The sequence below is a fragment of the Scyliorhinus canicula genome, chromosome 13, assembly GCF_902713615.1.
Source record: "Scyliorhinus canicula chromosome 13, sScyCan1.1, whole genome shotgun sequence".
Classification (NCBI taxonomy): Eukaryota; Metazoa; Chordata; class Chondrichthyes; order Carcharhiniformes; family Scyliorhinidae; genus Scyliorhinus; species Scyliorhinus canicula.
In genome coordinates, this window is record NC_052158.1 from 50,304,061 (window position 1) to 50,326,322 (window position 22,262).

The 22,262-nt window shown below is 47.2% G+C and overlaps 1 protein-coding gene across 1 annotated transcript in view; it reads right to left on the reverse strand.

The window, feature by feature from the left end:
* Positions 1-5,943: 5,943 nt before the first annotated feature.
* Positions 5,944-22,262, reverse strand: part of LOC119975600 (zinc finger protein 271-like) — a 51,015-nt gene continuing 34,696 nt past the window's right edge. The window contains exons 5-7 of the mRNA XM_038815386.1: positions 11,575-12,337; positions 6,883-7,039; positions 5,944-6,792 (exon numbers count right to left, since the gene is read on the reverse strand). Coding sequence (XP_038671314.1) covers positions 6,068-6,792; positions 6,883-7,039; positions 11,575-12,337 — 1,645 coding nt within the window. The 3' untranslated portion in view covers positions 5,944-6,067. The remainder of the gene's footprint in view (positions 6,793-6,882; positions 7,040-11,574; positions 12,338-22,262) is intronic.

The following is a 22,262-nucleotide window of genomic DNA, read 5'->3' on the forward strand; positions in this document are numbered from 1 at the left end:
AGGTGTTGGGCGTCTTGAAAAATATTAAGGTAGATAAGTTCCCAGGGCCTGATGAGATCTACCCCAGAATACTGAAGGAGGCTAGAAAGGAAATTGCTGAGGCCTTGACAGAAATCTTTGGATCCTCTCTGTCTTCAGGTGATGTCCCGGAGGACTGGAGAATAGCCAATGTTGTTCCTTTGTTTAAGAAGGGTAGCCAGGATAATCCAGGGAACTACAGGCCGGTGAGCCGTACATCAGTGGTAGGGAAATTACTGGAGAGAATTCATCGCGACAGGTTCTGCTCCCATTTTGAAGCAAATGGACGTATTAGCGAGAGGCAGCACAGTTTTGTGAAGGGGAGGTTGCGTCACACGAACTTGATAAGAGTTTTTCGAGGTCACAAAGATGATTGATGCAGGTAGGGCAGTAGATGTTGTCGATATGGATTTCAGTAAGGCTTTGACAAGCTCCCTCCTGGCAACCTGGTACAAAAGATGAAGTCACACGGGATCAGGGGTCAGCTGGCAAGATGGTTACAGAACTGGCTAGGTCATAGAGAGTAGCAATGGAAGGCTGATTGGAGGGCTGTGACTAGTGGTGTTCCGCAGGCATCAGTGCTGGGACCTTTGCTGTTCGTAGCATATGTAAATGATTTGGAAGGAAATGCAGCTGGTCTGATTAGTAAGTTTGCAGATGACAAAAAGGTTGGTGGAATTGCAGATAGCGATGAGGACTGTCAGAGGATACAGCAGGATTTAAATCGTTTGGAGACTTGGGCGGAGAAATGGCAGACGGAGTTTACTCCGGACAAATGTGAGGTAATGCATTTTGGAAGGCCAAATGCAGGTAGGGAATATGCAGTGAATGATAGAACCCTCAAGAGTATTGACTGTCAGGGATATCTAGGTGTACAGGTCCACAGGTCACTGAAAGGGGCAACACAGGTGGAGAAGGTAGTCAAGAAGGCACACGGCATGCTTGCCTTCATTGGCCGGGGCATTGAGTATAAAAGTTGGCAAGTCATGTTGCAGTTGTATAGAACCTAAGTTAGGCCACACTTGGAGTATAGTTTTCAATTCTGGTCGCCACACTACCAGAAGGATGTGGAGGCTTTAGAGAGGGTGCAGAAGAGATTTACCAGGATGTTGCCTGGTAAGGAAGGCATTAGCTATGAGAGGTTGCATAAACTCGGTTTGTTCTCACTGGAATGACGTAGGTTGAGGGGCGACCTGATAGAGGTCTACAAAATTATGAGCACATAGATAGAATGGATAGTCAGAGGCTTTTTCCCAGGGTAGAGGGGTCAATTATAGGTTTAAGGTGCGAGGAGCAAGGTTTAGAGGAGATGTACGAGGCAAGTTTTTTTACGCAGAGGGTAGTGGGTGCCTGGAACTCGTGCCGGAGGTGGTGGTGGAAGCAGGGGCGATAGTGACGTTTAAGGGGCATCTTGACAAATACATGAATAGGATGGGAATAGAGGGATACAGACCCCGGAAGTGTAGAAGATTTTAGTTTAGACGGGCAGCATGGTCGGAGCTTGGAGGACCAAACGGCCTGTTCCTGTGCTGTAGTTTTCTTTGTTTGGGTGTGAGAGACCCCCAGTTAGGATAGTCACGTGGAACGTGAGGGGGTTAAGAGGCCCAGTCAAGAGGTCAAGGGTGCTTGCGCATCTTAAAAGTTTGAAGGCCGATGTAGCAATGTTGCAGGAGACTCACCTTAGGGTGAAAGACCAAGTGAGACTTAAGAATGGCTGGGTTAGTCAGGTTCTGGATTTAACGGAAGAGCTCAAGGGGTAGCGGAAATGGTCAGCAAAAGGGTACGGTTACAGATGGAGAAAGTGGTTGCAGATCAGTGGGGTAGGTATGTGATTGTGACAGGGGCACTGGAGGGGAGGTTAGTGGCACTGGTAAGTGTATATGGCCCCAATTCGGATGATGTGGGATTCGTGAAGGTGTGTGGGGCCATCCCTGACGTGGACACAAACTAATAGTGGTGGCGGGGAGAAAGACTTGAACTTGGTGCTGGAGCCAAAATTGGACAGGTCGGCCCCGCTGACTGGTGCCATCAGGGGGGGGGGGGGGGGGGGAGCGAAGGCGCTGGCTGGGCTAATGGTGGAATTGGGAGGGGTGGACCCTTGGAGGTTTCTGCACCCGATGGAGCGGGAGTACTCGTTTTCTCAGCGGTCCATAACGTGTACTCGTGGATTTACTTTTTCATGGTGGGTAGGCGCTATTACCCTTAAAGGGTCGGAGTACTCGACAATTGCAATACCAGATCATGCTTCGTATTGGGTGGATATGGTACTGGAGAAGGGGATGGTGCAGAGACCATGGTGGAAGTTAGATGCGGGACTGTTGGGGGACCGAGGGTTCTGTGACAAAATTGAAAAAGTAATCGAGGAAAATGTAGGTTTTAACGTCATGGGTGGGCTGTCAAAGGCGGTGGTGAGGTGATCTCATTCAAGGCTAGGCTAGACAAAGAGGAGAGGTTGGAGCATCAGAGGGTAATAGATGAGATGCTGAAGGTCGACAGGCAGAAGATAGGGATCCAGCGCAGTTAGAAAAGAGGAAGGAACTCCAGACGAGCTTTGACCGACTACCAGGAAGGCAGTACGCTAATTGAGGCGAGCAAGGGGTGCAGTTTATGAGCATAGAGAGAAGGCAGGCCTATGTTGACGGCTCAGCTCCGGAGGGAGGATGCGGCAAGGGAAATTTTCCAGGTGCGGGACAGGACAGGGAAGGTTAGGGGAAGGTGACAGGGCTACATTAGAGGGGCCGATAGTGGAGAAGGAGATAAAGGATGCGATTGGGAGGGTGCAGGGCCGGATGGGTTTCCAGTGGAATATCATAAAAAATTCAAAAATAAGCTGGTACCGCTAATGGTGGGGATGTTTGAGGAGGCGATAGGGAAGGGGGTGTTACCACAACCTTTGGGGCAGGCATCGATTTCCCTGTGACTTAAAAAGATAAGAATCTGATGAAGTGTGGGTCGTATCGGTCCATATCACTTTTAAACGTGGACGCAGAGATATTGGCGAAGGTACTGGCAGGTAGGCCACAGGAGTTCCCGAAGGTGATAGGTGAAGATCAGACGGGGTTTGTGAGAGGGAGGCAGCACTTTTCGAACATTAGGAGGGTACTGAACGTGGTTATCGTACCGGCGGAGGGGAAAGAAACAGAGGTGGTTGTAGCACCTCGTTGTTATGGCTGTACGTGAACCAGAACATATAGTTACATGTGGACCGAGCCCACCAGGATGCCCGGGCAGCGGGGTTCGCTGCCGTCACGGCGATGCCCCAGGTCCAGGGGGTGATCGGCGGGATGAATGTCGCCCTACGGGCACCGATGGATAACAGGCCGCGATACACCAACAGAAACAAAAAGAGGTTCCACTCCATGAACAAACAGCTGGTCTGCGATCAACAAATTTGCATCACACATGTCTGCGCCCGATACCAGGGCAGCGTGCACGACTCATTCATGTTGTTACACTCAGTGATCCCTGAAATGGTTGAGGGGCACCTACCCCACCCCCTGCTGCGAGGCTGGCTGCTGGGCGACAGGGGTAACCCGATGCGGTCATGACTGATGGCACCTATCCGGAGGCCACAGACCGGCACAGTGACCCGATACAATGACGCCCTTACAGCGACCAAGGGTGTGGTCGAGCAGTGCTTCTGCATCCTCAAGATACGCTACAGGTGCCTGGACAGCTCAGGAGGGACCCTCCAGTACGACGCTGAGAGGGTCACCCGCGGAGTGATGGCCTGCTGCATCCTCCACATTATAGCACAGCAGAGGGGCGATGTGCTGGAGGACGTGAAAGACAGGCCTCGTCCCATGAGAAGGATTCAGGGGAGGGGGTCGATGAGCAGGAAATGGGGCCGAGGCAGACACAGGAGGCCGCACTACGCTATTGCCAGGACCAGCCCTCATCACAACACGGTTCCCGGCTAGGAGGGGGTTGCTGGCCAGGGGCACGGACACCATCATCCCAGATCCCCCCCTAACTGCCCGCATCACACCTCCTCCATGACACATACCTGCAGCGCTATGAGCTGGGGGCCCTGGGTTGATAGTGACAGCGGGTCTGGTCCATGGGATGAAGAATGATGACAACCAGCTCTATGATGAGCTCTGGTGCTCCGCATCATACGGCAATGTCTGACTCCTGCCCACAGCAGCACCTTCCACCTGGGTGATCAATGCATGCAAGCTGGCCAGTCCATCACCTTGTCCCGTTGAACCCCTGGGGTGGGGGAAGGGAGGGCGTGGAGGACGGTCTACCTATGGGGCCTGCACTGGTCCCCAACCCCCACTCCCCCCCCGACCAGCACTGATCGGCCCACCCCCACACCCATCAGATAAGGGCACCGAGGTTTCAACAATGTTAACAGGTGTTTATGGCCAACATAATGCCAATTCAATCTCGCACATGCCCCCCACCCATGGCCACAATACACCAGTATCTAGAATCCGCAAACCTCTGGACCCACGTTGAGGTTAAATAAAATTACGTTGCAAGTGTCTGTCGCAGATTTCAGTTTTTTCAGCCATTCATTTATTTAACCAGAGCCGGGATCGAACCTGCGATATCGGTGCCGTAAAGCAGCATTTCTAACCACTGAGCCCCAGTGCTGCCCTGCACAAACTATGAAATAATGGAAATTTGGCCTCTGGTAGATATCAGCAGCTTAGATACACAATATAATCATCATGATTGTCATACTAACATTGGAGACATTTACATTCCTTATTCATATCATTCAATTGCTTATTTCTGTCTAAAAAAGCATTGAAATTCATAGTCCCACATCAAGTGTCCATAACCACTTCGGTTTGTCAATCAAAATGATATGGCAGGCACCCTGCTGTGATAATGGATAGTAAGAAGTCTTGCAACACCAGGTTAAAGTCCAACAGGTTTTTTTTGAATCATTAGCTTTTGGAGCACAGCTCCTTCCTCAGGAGTCATTCATTCATAAGTAAGACTTCTTACTGTGCTTATCCCAGTCCAACACCAGCATCTCCACATCATGTGCTAATGGATGGCTGTGAAATGTGTCATCCAACATTAATACAGCGAATCCATGAGGCTTATATCAACAGAGAGTGAAAGGCTATAATTTTAATACTCCAGTTTCTTCAAAGTTTAAGGGAGGAGGTGTTTAGCACAATGGACTAAACAGCTGACTTGTCATGCAGAACAAGGAAGCAGTGCGGGTTCACTTCCCATACTGGCCTCCCCAAACAGGTGCCTGAATGTGCCTTTCAGTAATGTCATCAGGCAGCTTATCTCCAAACAAATCTACAGAGTTCAGACCTGCACCTACTGGGTCGAGTTTCAAACATCTCTCACTCAAATCCACACGTGCGGAGGCAGCTGCTGATTTCATTGGCAGCTGCTTCTGTGAAACATGGAAATCGCAACCTGGCCCACAAAAATGGGAGATGCTATAATTGGGGGACAGAATTCATGCTTCATCCACCATTGTACACGAGTCATTTCTGTCATGGAAAAAATTGTGACAGACATTCCTCAGGATTGGGAGATAAGGGGCTCGAAGAGGCAGTGTTAGTGGGAGAGACCCTAATACCTACTGTGTCTCCCCAGTTCCTGCAATGTGACCTCTCCATTACTTTTCCTGGTATGTCCAGCATCAAATGTCTCTGCACTGGGTTATAATAATCACTTAAGGGCAGCACGGTGGCCTAGTGGTTAGCACAGCTGCCTCACGGCGCTGAGGTCCCAGGTTCGATCCCGGCTCTGGGTCACTGTCCGTGTGGAGTTTGCACATTCTCCCCGTGTCTGCGTGGGTTTAACCCCCACAACCCAAAAATGTGCAGAGTAGGTGGATTGGCCACGCTAAATTGCCCCTTAATTGGAAAAAATAATTGGGTAATCTAAATTTTTTTAAAAATCACTTATTGTCACAAGAAGGCTTCAATTAAGTTACTGTGAAAAGCCCCCAGTTGCCACATTCCGGCTCCTGTTTGGGGAGGCCGGTACGGTAATTGAACCAACGGCTGCTGGCCTTATTCTGCATTACAAGCCAGTTGTTTAGCCCACTGTGCTGAACAAGCCCCTATTGCTGTTGGTCAGAAGGTGCAGGTGTTACAATCTGTGAAAGAATCTGTCTCATTTCATTCAAAGTTTCATTGCTTCTTTGCAGAAGCTGACAAAGAGCTTCATTCTGCTGCTGAAGAATCTCATTGTTTCTTTTTAGATGCTGGTTTTGAATCTCATTCTGCTGTCTGAGAACCTCATTTTGCTGCTGAAGAATCTCACTGTTTCTTTGCAGATCCTGCTGAAGAATGTCATTGTCTCTTTGTAGATTCTGGCTGATGTCCGTCTTAAATTCAGTCAAAGTTTGCCAAGGCAATTTAGACGTGGCCTGATAACTCAACGTACTTTCAACCTGTTCCTGATGTAAGTGTACAAGAGGTTTCAGATCATCTTCATTTTCTTCACCAGCAGCACCGGCCTGATGTTGTCCGCATGCTCGTGGATATGGCTGAGCTTCTGCTCCCAAAGCTGCAGGTTCCTCTCCCTCCACCACAGCAGCCAGAGCATCACAGGCTTCCTCCTTTGTACAAGCCACAATGTTTAACTTGAAATCACTAACACTACCCTCCAAATCAGACATCTTACTCTCTTGACACTTCTCTCCCTCCTCCACTGCAGCTGCCATGCCACATTGCTGTGAGGTATTCACCTCTGTCCCGTCCTCATCAGCCCTTTCAGGAATCTCGGACACTGCTGCCAACTCTCCTCCATCACCATCTGATGTGTCCAGTGATACCTGTGTATCTGTCAGAGGAAGAAAATCACAATTATTATTTTTTGTCACATAAATTAACTCTCCTCTTGATGGTTTAAACACTCAGCTGCTGGCATCACCTTCCCTCATCCCCATATCTGATCCACCATTGGTTATCCAGGGTTTGGAGAGGCCAAACAGCTTCCTCGTGAACTCCTCCTGTTCCGACAGCTCCTTGATGTATGGAACCCGCCCTCCAGTCAACGGGTGCTCCTGGGTGTTATGGGTCAGCTTTACCTAAAGGAAGAAATGAAGATTTAAAATGAATCATGGTCCAGACTGCTGTGTCATGTGACACATTTTCCAAGCGTTGGAGACATTTTTCAGCCTGCACCTTGTCTTCTGATTAGACATCAATCTTATGACAAAGTCAGAGGCATCTACAAGTTAACTGCATTTAAAACCCCTCAGAAAATTAGTAAAGACACATAATGTGATTTTTTTGTATTTTCAACTCAAATACTACAATTTAAAGTCTCAAAAATGAACATGTAAATATATTTAATATTCAGAAATTTCCCTTTTGCCCAATGTGGGGAAACTTGTGCATAAGCTGTTGGGGGGGGGGGGGGGGGGGGGGGAGAGGCCCTAGCAGCCAGGTCTCTGGCACTGAGTCTGGCTCTGGGGCTCAGAAGGGAAGGGGGGAGAATAGAAAAGCAATAGTGACAGGAGACTCAATGGTTAGGGGAATAGATAGGAGATTCTGTGGTCGCGAGCGAGACTCCCGGAAGGTATGTTGCCTTCCCGGTGCCAGGACCAGGGATGTCTCGGATCGTGTCTTCAGGATCCTGAAGGGGGAGGGTGAGCAGCCAGAAGTCGTGCACATTAATTGGTACCAGAAGTCGTGCACATTGATTGGTACCAACGACGTAGGTAGGAAAAGAGGTGTGGAGGTAATAAACAAGTTTAGGGAGTTAGGCTGGAGGTTAAAGGCCAGGACAGACAGAGTTGTCATCTCTGGTTTGTTGCCGGTGCCACGTGATAGCGAGGCTAGGAATAGGGAGAGAGTGCAGTTGAACACGTGGCTGCAGGAATGATGTAGGAGGGAGGGCTTCAGATATTTGGATAATTGGAGCGAAGGTGGGACCTGCACAAGCAGGACGGGTTGCACCTGAAGCAGAGGGGCACCAATATCCTGGGAGGGAAGTTTTCTAGTACTCTTCGGGAGGGTTTAAACTAATTTGGCAGGGGAATGGGAACCGGATTTGTAGTCCAGCAGAGTACTTGCAGGCAAGGAGATGGGTTGAAGTGTGTATACTTCAACGCAAGAAGAATCAGGAATAAGGTGGGTGAACTTATGGCACGGATCGGTACTTGGGACTACAATGTGGTGGCCATCACGGAAACTTGGATAGAAGAGGGGCAGAAATGGTTGTTGGAGGTCCCTGGTTATAGATGTGTCAACAAGATTAGTAAGGATGGTAAAAGAGGTGGAGAGGGGGGATGGTGGTATTGTATTAGAGATAGTATAACAGCTGCAGAAAAGCAGTTCAAGGAGGATCTGCCTACTGAGGTAGTATGGGTGAAGTCAGACATAGGAAATGAGCAGCCACCTTGTTGGGAATTTTCTATCAGACCCCCAATAGCAGCAGAGATGTGGAGGAACAGATTGAGAAACAGATTTTGGAAAGGTGCAGAAGTCACAGGGTAGTAGTCATGGGTGACTTCAACTTCCCAAATATTGAGTGGAAACTCTTTAGATCAAATAGTTTGGATGGGGTGGTGTTTGTGCAGTGTGTCCAGGAAGCTTTTCTGAAACAGTATGTAGGTTTTCTGACCAGAAGGGAGGCCAAATTGCATTTGGTACTTGGTAATGAACCAGGGCAGGTGATAGATTTGTTAGTGGGGGAGCATTTTGGAGGTAGTGACCACAATTCTGTGACTTTCACTTTAGTAATGGAGAGGGATAGGTGCGTGCAACATGGTAAGGTTTACAATTGGTGGAAGGGTAAGTACAATACTGTCAGACAAGAATTGAAGTGCATAAGTTGGGAACATAGACTGTCAGGAAAGGACACAAATGAAATGTGGAACTTGTTCAAGGAACAGGTACTAGGGTCTTTGATATGTATGTCCCTGTCACGCAGTGAAGAGATGGTCAAGTGAGGGAACTATGGTTGACAAGAGAGGTTGAATGTCTTCGTAAGAGGAAGAAGAAGACTTCTGTAAGGCTGAGGAAACAAGGTTCAGACAGGGTGCTGGACGGATACAAGATAGCCAGGAGGGAACTGAAGAAAGGGATTAGGAGAGCTAAGAGAGGGCATGAAAAATCTTTCGTGGGTAGGATCAAGGAAAACACCAAGGCCTTTTACACATATGTGAGAAATATGAGAATGACTAGAGCGAGGGTAGGTCCGATCAAGGACAGTGGCGGGAGATTGTGTATCGAGTCTGAAGAGATAGGAGAGGTCTTGTACGAGTACTTTTTTTCAGTACTCACAAACGAGAGGGGCCATATTGTTGGAGAGGACAGTGTGAAACAGACTGGTAAGCTCGAGGAGATACTTGTTAGGAAGGAAGATGTGTTGGGTGTTTTGAAAAACTTGAGGATAGACAAGTACCCCAGGCCTGACGGGATATACCCAAGGATTCTATGGGAAGCAGGAAATGAAATTGCAGAGCCGTTGGCAATGATCTTTTCGTCCTCACTGTCAACAGGGGTGGTACCAGGGGATTGGAGAGTGGCAAATGTCGTGCCCCTGTTCAAAAAAGGGAATAGGGATAACCCTGGGAATTACAGGCCCGTTAGTCTCACTTGGGTGGCAGGCAAAGTAATGGAAAGGGTACTGAGGGATAGGATTTCTGAGCATCTGGAAAGACACTGCTTGATTAGGGATAGCACGGATTTGTGAGGTGTAGGTCTTGCCTTACAAGTCTTATTGACTTCTTTGAGGAGGTGACCAAGCATGTGGATGAAGGTAAAGCAGTGGATGTAGTGTACATGAATTTTAGTAAGCAATTTGATAAGGTTCCCCTTGGTAGGCTTATGCAGAAAGTAAGGAGGCATGGGATAGTGGGAAATTTGGCCAGTTGGATAACGAACTGGCTAACCAATAGAAGTCAAAGAGTGGTGGTGGATGGCAAATATTCAGCCTGGAGCCCAGTTACCAGTGGTGTACCGCAGGGATCAGTTCTGAGTCCTCTGCTGTTTGTGATTTTACTTAATGACTTGGATGAGGGAGTTGAAGGGTTGATCAGTAAATTTGCAGATGATACAAAGATTGGTGGAGTTGTGGATAGTGAGGAGGGATGTTGTCGGTTGCAAAGAGACATAGATAGGATGCAGAGCTATGGCTGAGAAGTGGCAAATGGAGTTTAACACTGAAAAGTGTGAGGTTGTCCATTTTGGAAGGACAAATATGAATCCGGAATACAGGGTTAACGGTAGGGTTCTTGGCAATGTACAGGAGCAGAGAGATCTTGGGGTCTATGTTCATAGATCTTTGAAAGTTGCCACTCAAGTGGATAGATCTGTGAAGAAGGCCTATGGTGTGCTAGCATTCATTAGCAGAGGGATTGAGTTTAAGAGCCGTGAGGTGATGATGCAGCTGTACAAAACCTTGGTAGGGCCTCATTTCGAGTACTGTGTGCAGTTCTGGTCACCTCATTTTAGGAAGGATGTGGAAGCTTTGGAAAAGGTGCAAAGGAGATTTACCAGGATGTTGCCTGGAATGGAGAGTAGGTCTTACGAGGAAAGGTTGAGGGTGCTAGGTCTTTTCTCATTAGAACGGAGAAGGATGAGGGCCGACTTGATCGCGGTTTATAAAATGATCAGGGGAATAGATAGAGTAGACAGTCAGGGACTTTTTCCCCGGGTGGAACAAACCATTACAAGGGGACATAAATTTAAGGTGAATGGAGGAAGATATAGGGGGGATGTCAGAGGTAGGTTCTTTACCCAGCGAGTAGTGGGGGCATGGAATGCACTGCCTGTGGAAGTAGTTGAGTTGGAAACATTAGGGACCTTCAAGTCGCTATTGGATAGGTACATGGATTATGGTAGAATAATGGAGTGTAGATTAATTTGTTCTTAAGGGCAGCACGGTAGCATTGTAAAAGCACAATTGCTTCACAGCTCCAGGGTCCCAGGTTCGATTCCGGCTTGGGTCACTGTCTGTGTGGAGTCTGCACATTCTCCCCATGTGTGCGTGGGTTTCGTCCGGGTACTCCGGTTTCCTCCCACAGTCCAAAGATGTTCAGGTTGGGTGGGTTGGCCATGATAAATTGCCCTTAGATTATCATAGAATTTTGGACACTATGATTAAACTAGGACAAAAGTTCAGCACAACATCGTGGGCCGAAGGGTTGTTCTGTGCTGTATTTCTCTATGTTCTTTGTTCTATGTAAGCAGCAACTTCTATACAGATTGATGTCTTCTTTGGGTGATGTTTGGCGATTTGGTCAACGGTTAAATTGATTTTCTTGAAACGATTGGAATGATAGTGGGAAAGGTTGGAGTTAGACCTGCTGAGACAGACAGTGCTTTGGATGGGCAGCTCCCCTGTGTGAGCACTGGAGAGTAATTAACACAGACAACTCTCAGTGTAAGGGGAGTAGGTGAGCCACTGTGTGGATGTGCTGGTGTCTGTGCAGGTCTGATGACCATGAGAATGATTTGTCGCACATGTCACATATGAATGGTTTGTCTCCTGTGTGAATTGAGCTGTGCGCAGAAGGAAGATGACTCAGGGAAAGATTTGTCACGTATCATACATGTGAATATCTCAGTGTACACAAGAATCCAATGAGTTCAAGAATAATTTGTCACATACCTTGCATGTGAGGTGTTTCTCCCCTATGTGAGTGTGACGGTGTTTCCGGAAGGTCGATAACTGCGAGAATGATTTGTCACACAGCTCGCATGTGAATGGTTTCTCCCCCGTGTGAACGCGTAGGTGGTTACGGAGGGTTGATGACTGCGAAAATGATTTGTCACACACCTCACATGCGAATGGTTTCTCCCCTGTGTGAACACGTCGGTGTCTGTGAAGGTTGGAGAACTGTGAGAATGATTTGTCACACATTTTGCATGTGAAGGGTTTATCCCCTGCATGAAGACGTTTGTGTTTACGGAGGCTTGTCGACAGTGAGAATGATTTGTCACACACCTCGCAATTGAAGGGTGTCTCCCTTGTGTGAATATGCTGGTGTTTACGTAGGGTCGACGACTCCGAGAATGATTTGTCACACATTTTGCAACTGAAGGGTTTCTCTCCTGTGTGAAGATTTTTGTGTTCAATGAGGCTTGATGACCGTGTGAATGATCTGTCACACACGTCACACGTGAAGGGTTTCTCTCCGGTGTGAACACGTTGGTGTTGAAGGAGGGTTGATGATTGTGAGAAAGACTTGTCACAAACATCACACTTGAATGGTTTCTCCCCCGTGTGAATCATCTGGTGCCTCAGGAGCCTTGTAGAATTCACAAAGCTTTTGTCACAAGCATTGCATCTGAATTGTTTCCCTTCCATGTGGCTGCCTTTGTTGTAAAGTTGGAACAAATGCACCTTCGATGGTCTTATGAACCTGTGGAGTCTCCGACACACACCTCACACTTGAACAGCCTCTCATGTAAGAATGCTTCAGTGGTTCATGAGGTTTGATGAATGATTGAAGCTCTCACTTCACTTGGCGCCCACTCACAATTCTTCACAGCCTTACCGTGACCAATTGCCATAGCTGAAAGGTTGGTTCTGATGGAAGGTTCCACACAACTGAACAGTTTCAAGAATTCTTCTATGTCAAAGCTCCTCTGATCTGACGGATTTCCAGATGATGGTTTCACCGCCCAATGTTCTCTGAGTTGAGCAAAGCTATGAAGGGACTGGATGCCTTCTCAGAGTTTTGCAGTTGTTCCTTGGTTGATGGTCAGGATTTATCTGCGGTGTCTATCCTCTCTGTGTAGTGTGGTGCAATCCTTCTGAAAAAGAGGAAAAGAAAACATAATTTCTTCCAAGTCCCTCTTCTCCTTTGCTGAAGGGGCTGACTCCTCAGTTAGAGACTTTTCCACAGTGGCTGTGTGGGAGATCAGATACAAGTCCTTTCTTTGTCCTCACTTGACTGTCGGAACCCCTTTTTTTTCAGCAGCAGCACTGGACAGTGACCAGGAGCAAACAGCGCGGCTACTTTCTTTCCTCCGCCCAGACCCCATCCACAGGGCACTGTGAGGGCATTGGAAAAGACAGTTGGGCAGAGTGTAAAACGGGCCATCAATTCACTATGAAACCCTAGTTGTGTTGGCAAAGGCCAGTTTTACCTGCTGAGTATTTGTTTGATATACAAATACTCAACAGAAATATTAATTCAATTGAAATTTTGCAATTTCTCCACTTGTTTCCCCAAATTATTTGAAGAAAAACTGAAGCAAAGGAAAATATTGCTTCAGTGGAGCTCACTGAAGGGTTTGGGTTTATCCTTGGAATTAGATACACTGCACTCACTCAGACTGCACATCCCAAATTCAGCTCTCACACACAGCACTGGGCAAAACTATCAAATCCAAGCCCAGGCTTCTGGGAAAGGCCGGGGCCTTCAGGTAAAATATTCAAAGAAGACATTAATAGACGTTTCAATAAATGTGCCTCTGCCCTTTCCAGATAATCACACCTCACCTTCTCAGAGTCAGTAATGACCCATCAACAAAACTCAGTCTGTAAATCAGATGGGAAATGCTTCCAATAAACACCCTCAATATCCAACACACAGCCAATCAAACAGCTCAGCACAAAGCACCGAGTAAACAGGTCTGTGAGCTGGATCTTCTCACACAGCATAAGGGGCATTTCCACACCTGATTGCCCACAGGATAGTCAGACTGCCCTGAACATTAGTGTGGATATTGTGCAATGTAATGATTGTAAATTCTGCTCCTTCACTCACCATCTCCTGACTTGGTTTGGAGTCCCTACAGGAAGTGAAGCAGCTGTGGTAGAGGAAGAGGAGAGAATGGGCAGAGTGGGTGGGCTCTCTGATTGACGTCTCTCACAGACAATCCAAATATTTCTGCAGTAACAGGAGTTTCCTGAAGTTTGGGAAACAGACCGGGGAAACGGAGGTGACTTTGAGCAGCAGATCAGGTGGGGATTTAAACTTGTCATCGTCCCATCTGAATAAAACCTCACTTATTGCAGCTGCTGTCTCAGTTCCCCTGGCAAACGTTTGACAGAGATTTTGTGAACTGCGCGAGAGCAGTGGGAGAGAGGCCACATGTAGAGTGAGTTTAATCTCGGGAATTTGAAGCAGAGTGGAGATTTGGTGCAGAGTTTTCCTCCCTTGCTTTGTTACTTTTAAATCTTCAAAGAATGGTAGTGCCCTGTTGAAGACGAGGCTACAAGGGAGAGAGTTAATTGTTAAGTGGTGGGGAAGATTGTGAAGTCTTTGCAACTTTCATAAATTATTATGTGGAGATGCCAGCGTTGGACTGGGGTGAGCACAGAGACTTCTTACAACACCAGGTTAAAGTCCAACAGGTTTGATTCAAACACGAGCTTTCGGAGCGCAGCTCAGGATTCACCTGAGGAAGGAGCTGCGCTCCGAAAGCTCGTGTTTGAATCAAACCTGTTGGACTTTAACCTGGTGTTGTAAGAAGTCTCTGTGCTCACCCCAGTCCAACGCCGGCATCTCCACATAATAATTTATGAAAGTTGCAAAGACTTCACAATCTTCCCCACTACTTAACAATTAACTTTGGGTTGTGGGGGCTACATTGGTCGAGTCGCACGAGTATGTGTCGCGTACCTGGTGGGTGGTGTTACCACGTGTAATGGTGGTATCCAAGTCGATGATCTGGCATATCATCGACTTGGATACCACCATTACACATGGTAACACCACCCACCAGGTACGCGGCACGTACTCGTGCGACTCGACCAATGTAGTCTACCTCTTACGCTGCAGGAAAGGATGTCCCGAAGCGTGGTACATTGGCAAGACCATGGAGACACTGCGACAACGAATGAACGGGCATCGTGCGACAATCACCAGGCAGGAATGTTCCCTTCCAGTCGGGGAACACTTCAGCAGTCAAGGGCATTCAGCCTCTGATCTCCGGGTAAGCGTTCTCTAAGGCGGTCTTCAGGACACGCGACAACGCAGAATTGCCGAGCAAAAACTTATAGCTAAGTTCCGCACGCATGAGTGCGGCCTCAACAGGGATCTTGGATTCATGTCACATTACATCCACCCCCCACCATCTGGCCTGGACTTGCAAAATCCTACCAACTGTTCTGGCTTGAGACAATTCACACCTCTTTAACCTGTGATTATCCCTCTCCCTGGATCTGTAATGATTTGATTACCTGCAAATGCCTGCATTCCAAGCATTGTCCAGCATCTCTGACTTTGTCTATATAAATGTTTCTGGAACATACCTCGCCATTCACCTGAGGAAGGAGCTGCGCTCCGAAAGCTCGTGTTTGAATCAAACCTGTTGGACTTTAACCTGGTGTTGTAAGACTTCTTACTGTGCTCATAAATTATTGTTTGAGGTTTTGTGGTTTATAATCTGGAAGGGCTATAATTGTTAGCAACGAAGACAAGCAAAGGAGGGTCATAGATAATTGCTTCTAATATCCAGCATCGAAAGCTTTAATTTAAAAGGGTAAGTCGTGGCAGGAGAACTCAAAGCCTTGGTTTGTTCCTCGTTTCTTATTTGGGAAGCTGAGAACATTTCCAGTGCCCGGGGCCAGCATGTGTGGAGGAAGTGTCTCCAGCTACATGTTGTGGAAGCCATGTTTTTAAGCTGGGGATACTGTGGAGTATCCGTGAGGTGCAGAGTATTGTGGATAGCACTTATATAGATGTGGCCGAACTGCAGGATTGGACTCCACAGGCAGGAAGGGAATGGGTGACCACCAGGCAGAGCAAGAGAGCTAGGCAGGCAGTGCAGGTATTTCCTGTGTCCATTCACCTGCAAAACAGATGTACCATTTTGGATTCTGTTGAGGGGAACGACCTCTGAGGGGAAAGCAGTAACAACCAAATTTGTTGCACCATGGTAGGTTCTGCTGCAGAGGGGAGGTGTAAAAAGTGTGGGAATACAATAGGTAGAGGGGATTTGATTGTGAGGGGAATAGATAGGCGTTTCTGTAACCGCAAATGAGACTCCAGGATGTTATGTTGCCTCCATGTGCAAGGGTTAAGGATATCTTGAAGCAGTTACAGGACATTCTGGAGGACAGTGTTACCAGCTAGTGGTCATGGTGCACATCAGGACGAGGTCCTGAAAACAGAATATCGGGAGTTAGTAAGAAAGTTGAGGTCGGACCTCAAAGGTAGTGATCTCAGGATTACTACCAGTACCACGTGCTAACCAGAGTAGAAATCGTAGGATGTATCGGATTAATATGTGGCTGAAGAAATGGTGTGAGGGGGAGGGTTTCAGATTCCTGGGGAATGGGGACTGGTTCTTGGGGAATGGGGAAGTGGGACCAGTACTACCTGGAGAGGTTACACCTGGGCAGGAGCGGACTGATGTCCTTGTGGTGGTGGGCGGGGAGGCCCTTGTGGTTGGGGGGGGGGGGGGTACTGACTGGAGCAGTTGGGGAGGGTTTCTGGCAGGGGAATGGGAATCTATAAGGATTCGGAGCAGGAGGAATCAAGAACAAGAGAAAAAGACAGAATGGAGAATAAGAGGTGCAGCACGGTGGCACAGTGATTAGCACTGCTGCCTCACAGCTCCAGGGTCCCAGGTTCAATTCCAGCCTTTGTCTGTGTGGAGTTTGCACTTTCTCCCCGAGTCTGCGTGGGTTTCCTCCGGGTGCTCCGGTTTCCTCCCACAGTCCAAAGATGAACAGGTTAGCTGGATTGGCCATGCTAAATTGCCCCTTAGTGTCCAAAAGGTTCGGTGGGGTTACTCAGTTACAGGGATAGGGTGGAGGGGTGAGCTTAAGCACTTTCCAAGGGCCAATGAAGACTCGTTGGGCCACATGACCTCCTTCTGCCCTTCAAATTCTATGAAATCTGTGAAAAGTGATCGGCAGAGAAACCCAGGGGCTATATCAGATAATAATGCTGTAAAAAATAATAGGGACAGAACAAGGTATGTTAAAAGGAGTAACTTTAGGGCAGCACGGTAGCGCAGTGGGTTAGCCCTGCTGCCTCACAGAACTGAGGTCCCAGGTTCGATGCCGGCTCTGGATCGCTGTCCGTGGAATTTGTACATTCTCCCCGTGTCTGCGTGGGTTTCGCCCCCACAAGCCAAAGATGTGCAGGCTAGGTGGATTAGCCACGCTAAATTGCCCCCTTAATTGGAAACAAAAAATGAATTCGATACACTAAATTTATTAAAGGAAAAGGACTAACTTTAAGGTTTTGGGGCGATTCACCACAATGGAGACAAAGCGTTCGTGCCGTCGTGAACGCCGTCGTGTTTCACGACAGCGCAAATGGGCACGGGGACGACCGATTCTGTCCTACAGGGGCCCAATTGCAGGCCAGACCCCATCGGAGGCCCCCCCCCGGTGAAGAAGCGCTTTTCCCCGCCCCACAGGCCGCACCTCCCCCGACCCTTCGCGCAGAGTTCCGCCGGCAGCGACCAGGGGTGAATGGCGCCGGCAGGACTCTGTCGTATCCGTGCGGCTACTCAACACATCCGGGCCAGAGAATCAGCGGCCCTGCCAATTCCAGCGGCCCATGGCCGGCGCCCCATCAAACACACCGACGCAAATGCGCCGATTCTACGCACATCGGAGAATCGCGCACCGCGTCGTGGCGTGGTTGTGGTGATTCTCCAGCCCGGCGCGGGGCTCGGAGAATCGCCCCCTTTGTACCTGAACGCTTAGAGCATTTAGAGAAAAAGGATTTAATTAATTGAGCAGATAGATGTAAAGGGATATGACATAGTTGGGATTACAGAGACATGGCTCCAAGGTCACCAAGGATGGGAACTAAACATTGAGGTCAAATCAGTCATTAGGAAGTACAGACAGAAAGGAACAGGTCGTGGAGTTGCATTGTCGATTAAAGAAGATATTGATACAATATTAGAGGAAAGATATTAGCACAGACGATGTGGAATCTGTCTGGGTGGAGTTAAGAAACATCAAGGGGCAAAAAACATTTGTAGGGATGATATTCAGACTACCAAACTGCAGTGGTTGGGAATAGGAAATCAGAGATGCATATGATAGAGGAACATCTATGATTATGGCTTACTTTAATCTGCATGTAGATTGGGTGACTCGAATTAGTCACAGGATGACAGAGCAGGAATTTCTGGAGTGTATATGGGATGGCTTTATGGTCCAGTATGTTGAGGAACTAACAAGGGACCATAAGACATAGGAGCAGAATTCGGCCACTCGGCCTATCGAGTCTGCTCCGCCATTCAATCATGGCTGATATTATACTCATCCCCATTCCCGTGCCTTCTCTCCATAAGCCCTGATCCCTATATTAATCACGAACCTATCGATCTCTGTCTAAAAGGCACTCAGTGATTTGGCTTCCACCGCCTTGTGCAGCAACGAGTTCCACAGATTCACCACCCTCTGGCTGAAGAAATTCCTCCTCATCTCTGTTTTAGAGCGTTGTAACTTCAGTCTGAGGTTGTGCCCTCTGGTTCTAGTTTTTCTACTTGAGCCGCACAATCGTACAGTGGTCAGCACTGTTTCTTCGCAGCTCCAGGGATCCTGGTTTAATCAGTGGCTTGGGTCACTGTCTGGGTGGAGTCTGCATGTTCTCACCGTGCCTGCGTGAATTTTCTCCAGGTGCTCCGGTTTCCTTCCACAAGTCCCGGAAGACGTGCTTGTTAGGTGGAGTGGGCATTCTGAATTTTCTCTCAGTGTACCGTACAGGCGCTGTAGTGTGGTGAGTGGGGGACATTTACAGTAACGTCATTGCAGTGAGCCAACTTGTGACACTAATAAATATTATTATTAGTGGATATGTCCTCTCCACATTCATCCTATCCAGGCCTCGCAGTATTCTGTAAGTTTCAATAAGATCCCCCCCTCATCCTTCTAAACTCCAATGAATACAGAACCAGAGTCCTCCTATGACAAGTTCTTCATTCCAGCGATCATTCTTGTGAACCTCCTCAGAACCCTTTTCCAAGCCAGCTCATCCTTCCTCAGATATGGGCCAAAACTGCTCACAATATTCCAAATGGGGTCTGACCAGAGCCGTATACAGCCTCAGAAGTACATTCCTTGGTCTTTTCATCTAGCCCTCTCGACATGAATGCTAACATTGCATTTGCCTCTCAACATGAATGCTAACATTGCATTTGCCTTCCTCACTGCTGACCGAAGCTGCACATTAACCTTATGAGAATCTTGAACGAGGATTCCTGAGTCTCGTTGTGCTTCTGATTTCCGAAGCATTTCCCCATTTAGAAAATAGTCTAATGCCTCAATTCTTCCTTCCAAATTGCATAACCTCACACTTTTCCATCTGCAGCCCCCTGCTTCCTCAATACTACCTGTCGCTCTGCATATCGTTGTATCATCTGCAAACTTAGCAAAGTACCCACAGTTCCTTCTTCCAGATCATTAATGTACATTGTGAAAAGCTGTGGTCCCAGCCCTAACTCCTGAGGCACAAAAGTAATCACCAGCTCCCATCCTGAAAAAGATCCCTTCATCCCCAATCTCTCCATTCTGCCAGTCAGCAAATCCTCTATCCATGCCAGTATCTTAACTTAACAACATGGGCTCTTAACTTATTTAGCAACCACCTATGCAGCTGCTTGTAAAGGCTTTCTGGAAATCTAAATAGATCACCTCCACTCATTGTCCTTTGTCCAACTTCCTTGTTACCTCCTCAAAGTACTCTCAGATTTGTCAGACATGACCTCCTCTTGACGAAGCCATGCTGACTCAGTCCTATTTCATCAAACACTTCCAAGTACCCTGCGATCTCATCTTTAATAATGGACTCTAAAATCTTACTAATTACCAAAGTCAGGCTCGCAACATGAATGCTAACATTGCATTTGCCTTCCTCACTGCTGACTGAAGCTGCACATTAACCTTATGAGAATCTTGAACGAGATTCTTCAAGATTCTCTTGAAGGCCTATAAATTCCCGTCATCTGCATCCCTCCCTTCATAAACAGGGGGCATTTTCACATTAGCCATTTTCCAGTCCTCTGGGACCCTCCCTGCCTCCAGTGATTGCTGAATGATCACCACCAATGCCTCTTACAATCTCTTCAGCTATCTCTTTTAGAACACTGGGCTGTAGTCCATCCGGTCCATGTGATTTATCCTCGTTCATATTTTGCAGTTTCCCCAGAACCTTCTCCTTAGTGATGACCACTACACTAACCTCTGCACCCTGATTCTCCTGGAGTTCTTGTACAGAGAAGACTGATGCAAATTAACTATTCAGTACCCCTACCATTTCTTGGTTTACTATTACTACTTCTTCAGCCTCATTTTTCAGTGTTCCAATGTCTATTCTTGCCTCTCCCTTACCTTCTATATATTGAAAAATACTCTTCCTATCTTCTTCTATATAACTAACTAGTTTACACTCATACTTCATCTTCTCCCCCTTTATTGCTTTTTAGTTGTCCTCTGCTCGCTTCTAAAGGCTTCCCAATCCTCTGGCTTCACACTAATCCTCACCACCTTGCATGGTTTTTCTTTTGCTTTTATGCTGTCCTTGACTTTCTTAATGGATGCCTCATCCTCCCCTTAGCACGTTTCCTCCTCTTTGGGATGAATATATATTGTGCCCCTCAAAAAAAAACCCCAAACCCCTGCCATTTCTGATCCACTGTCTTTCCTGCTAGTCTCCTTTTCCAATCAAATCTGGCTATCTCCTCCCTCATGTTTTTGTAGTTACCTTTATTTAATTGTAATACCGTTACATCTCATTCCAGCTTCTTCCTCTCAAACTGGAGGGTAAATTATTTCATATTGTGGTCACTGCCCTCTAAGGGTTCTTTCACTTTAAGCTCCCTAATCAAGTCTGCTTCATTGCACATCACCAAATGCAAAATTGTCTGTTCCCTCGTAGCCTCTGTCACAAGCTGCTCCCAAAAAAAATCTTAGACATTCCACATATTCCTTTTCTTGGGATCCACTACCAAACTGATTTTTCCAGTCCACCAGCATATTGAAGTCCCCCATGATTATTGTAATATTGTCTTTGCAATCTTTTCTATCTCCTGATTTAATTTCTGCCCACATCCTGACAAATGCTAGGGGGCCTGCACTTAACTCCCATGAGCGTATTTTTTCCTTTGCGATTCCACAACTCTAGCTGGGTAGCACGGTAGCACAGTGGTTAGCACTGTTGTTTCACAGACCCAGGGTCCCGGGTTCAATTCCCGCTTGGGTCACTCTCTGTGCGAAGTCTGCACATTCTCCCTGTGGGTTTCCTCTGGGTGCTCCGATTTCCTCCCGCGAGTCCCGAAAGACGTGTTATTAGGTGAACTGGACATTCTGAATTCTCCCTCTGTGTACCCGAACAGGCTCTGGAGTGTGGCGACTTGGGGATTTTCACAGTAACTTCATTGCAGTATTAATATGAAATGAAATGAAAATCGCTTATTGTCACAAGTAGGCTTCAAATGAAGTTACTGTGAAAAGCACCTAGTTGCCACATTCCAGCACCTGTTCAGGGAGGCTGGTACGAGAAGCCTACATATAAGCTGACCTGTGACAATAATAATGATTATCTATTATCTACCCACACAGATTCTATGCCTTCTGATCCTATATCGCATTTGCTATCGATTTAACTTCATTCCTTTCTTCTGCCTGTCTTTTGATATGACACATATCTTTGGATATTTAGATGCCAGCCCTGATGCCCTTGCAGCCACGTCTCAGTGATGCCCACAACATTATACCGGCCAATTTAAATGTTCGCAACAAGCTCATTTACCTTGTTCTATATATTGTAGGCATTTAGGTAGAACACCCTCAGTCATGAATTGACCACCTCCTTTCTCATATTTTTCCGCTTTTTGTTCTGCCTGAAGTTAGATTCCTACCACCTTTTATACTCTGTTTTATTATGTGGTCTGGAAACTTTACTGATCTCTCTTGAGCCCTTGGCTCCTTAAACTAATTTAATATCCTCATCATTAACCTGTGCTTCTACCTTCTCCTTTAACTTTGATTATTGAATTCTCCATACAACTGAACCCTCCCATCTTGGACTGGGTGTTGTGCATTGTTGTGAGTGAACCCTTGGGTATGAATGACCATAATATGGTAGAATTCTTTATAAAGGTGATAGTGCGGTAGTTAATTCTGGGACCAAGGTCCTGAACTTCAATGAAGATTATTAAATAATGGGTGTAAATTGAGAGGTGGATATCCATGAGACCTTAGTGTCCTGTTCCATCAGTCGTTGAAAGTAAGCGTGCAGATACAGCAAGTAGTAAAGAAGGCAAATGGTATGTTGGCCTTAGCGAGGGGATCTGAGTACAGGAAGAGATGTTTTACTGCAATTGTATACGGCATTGGTGAGGCCACACCTGGAGTTGTGTGTGCAGTTTTGG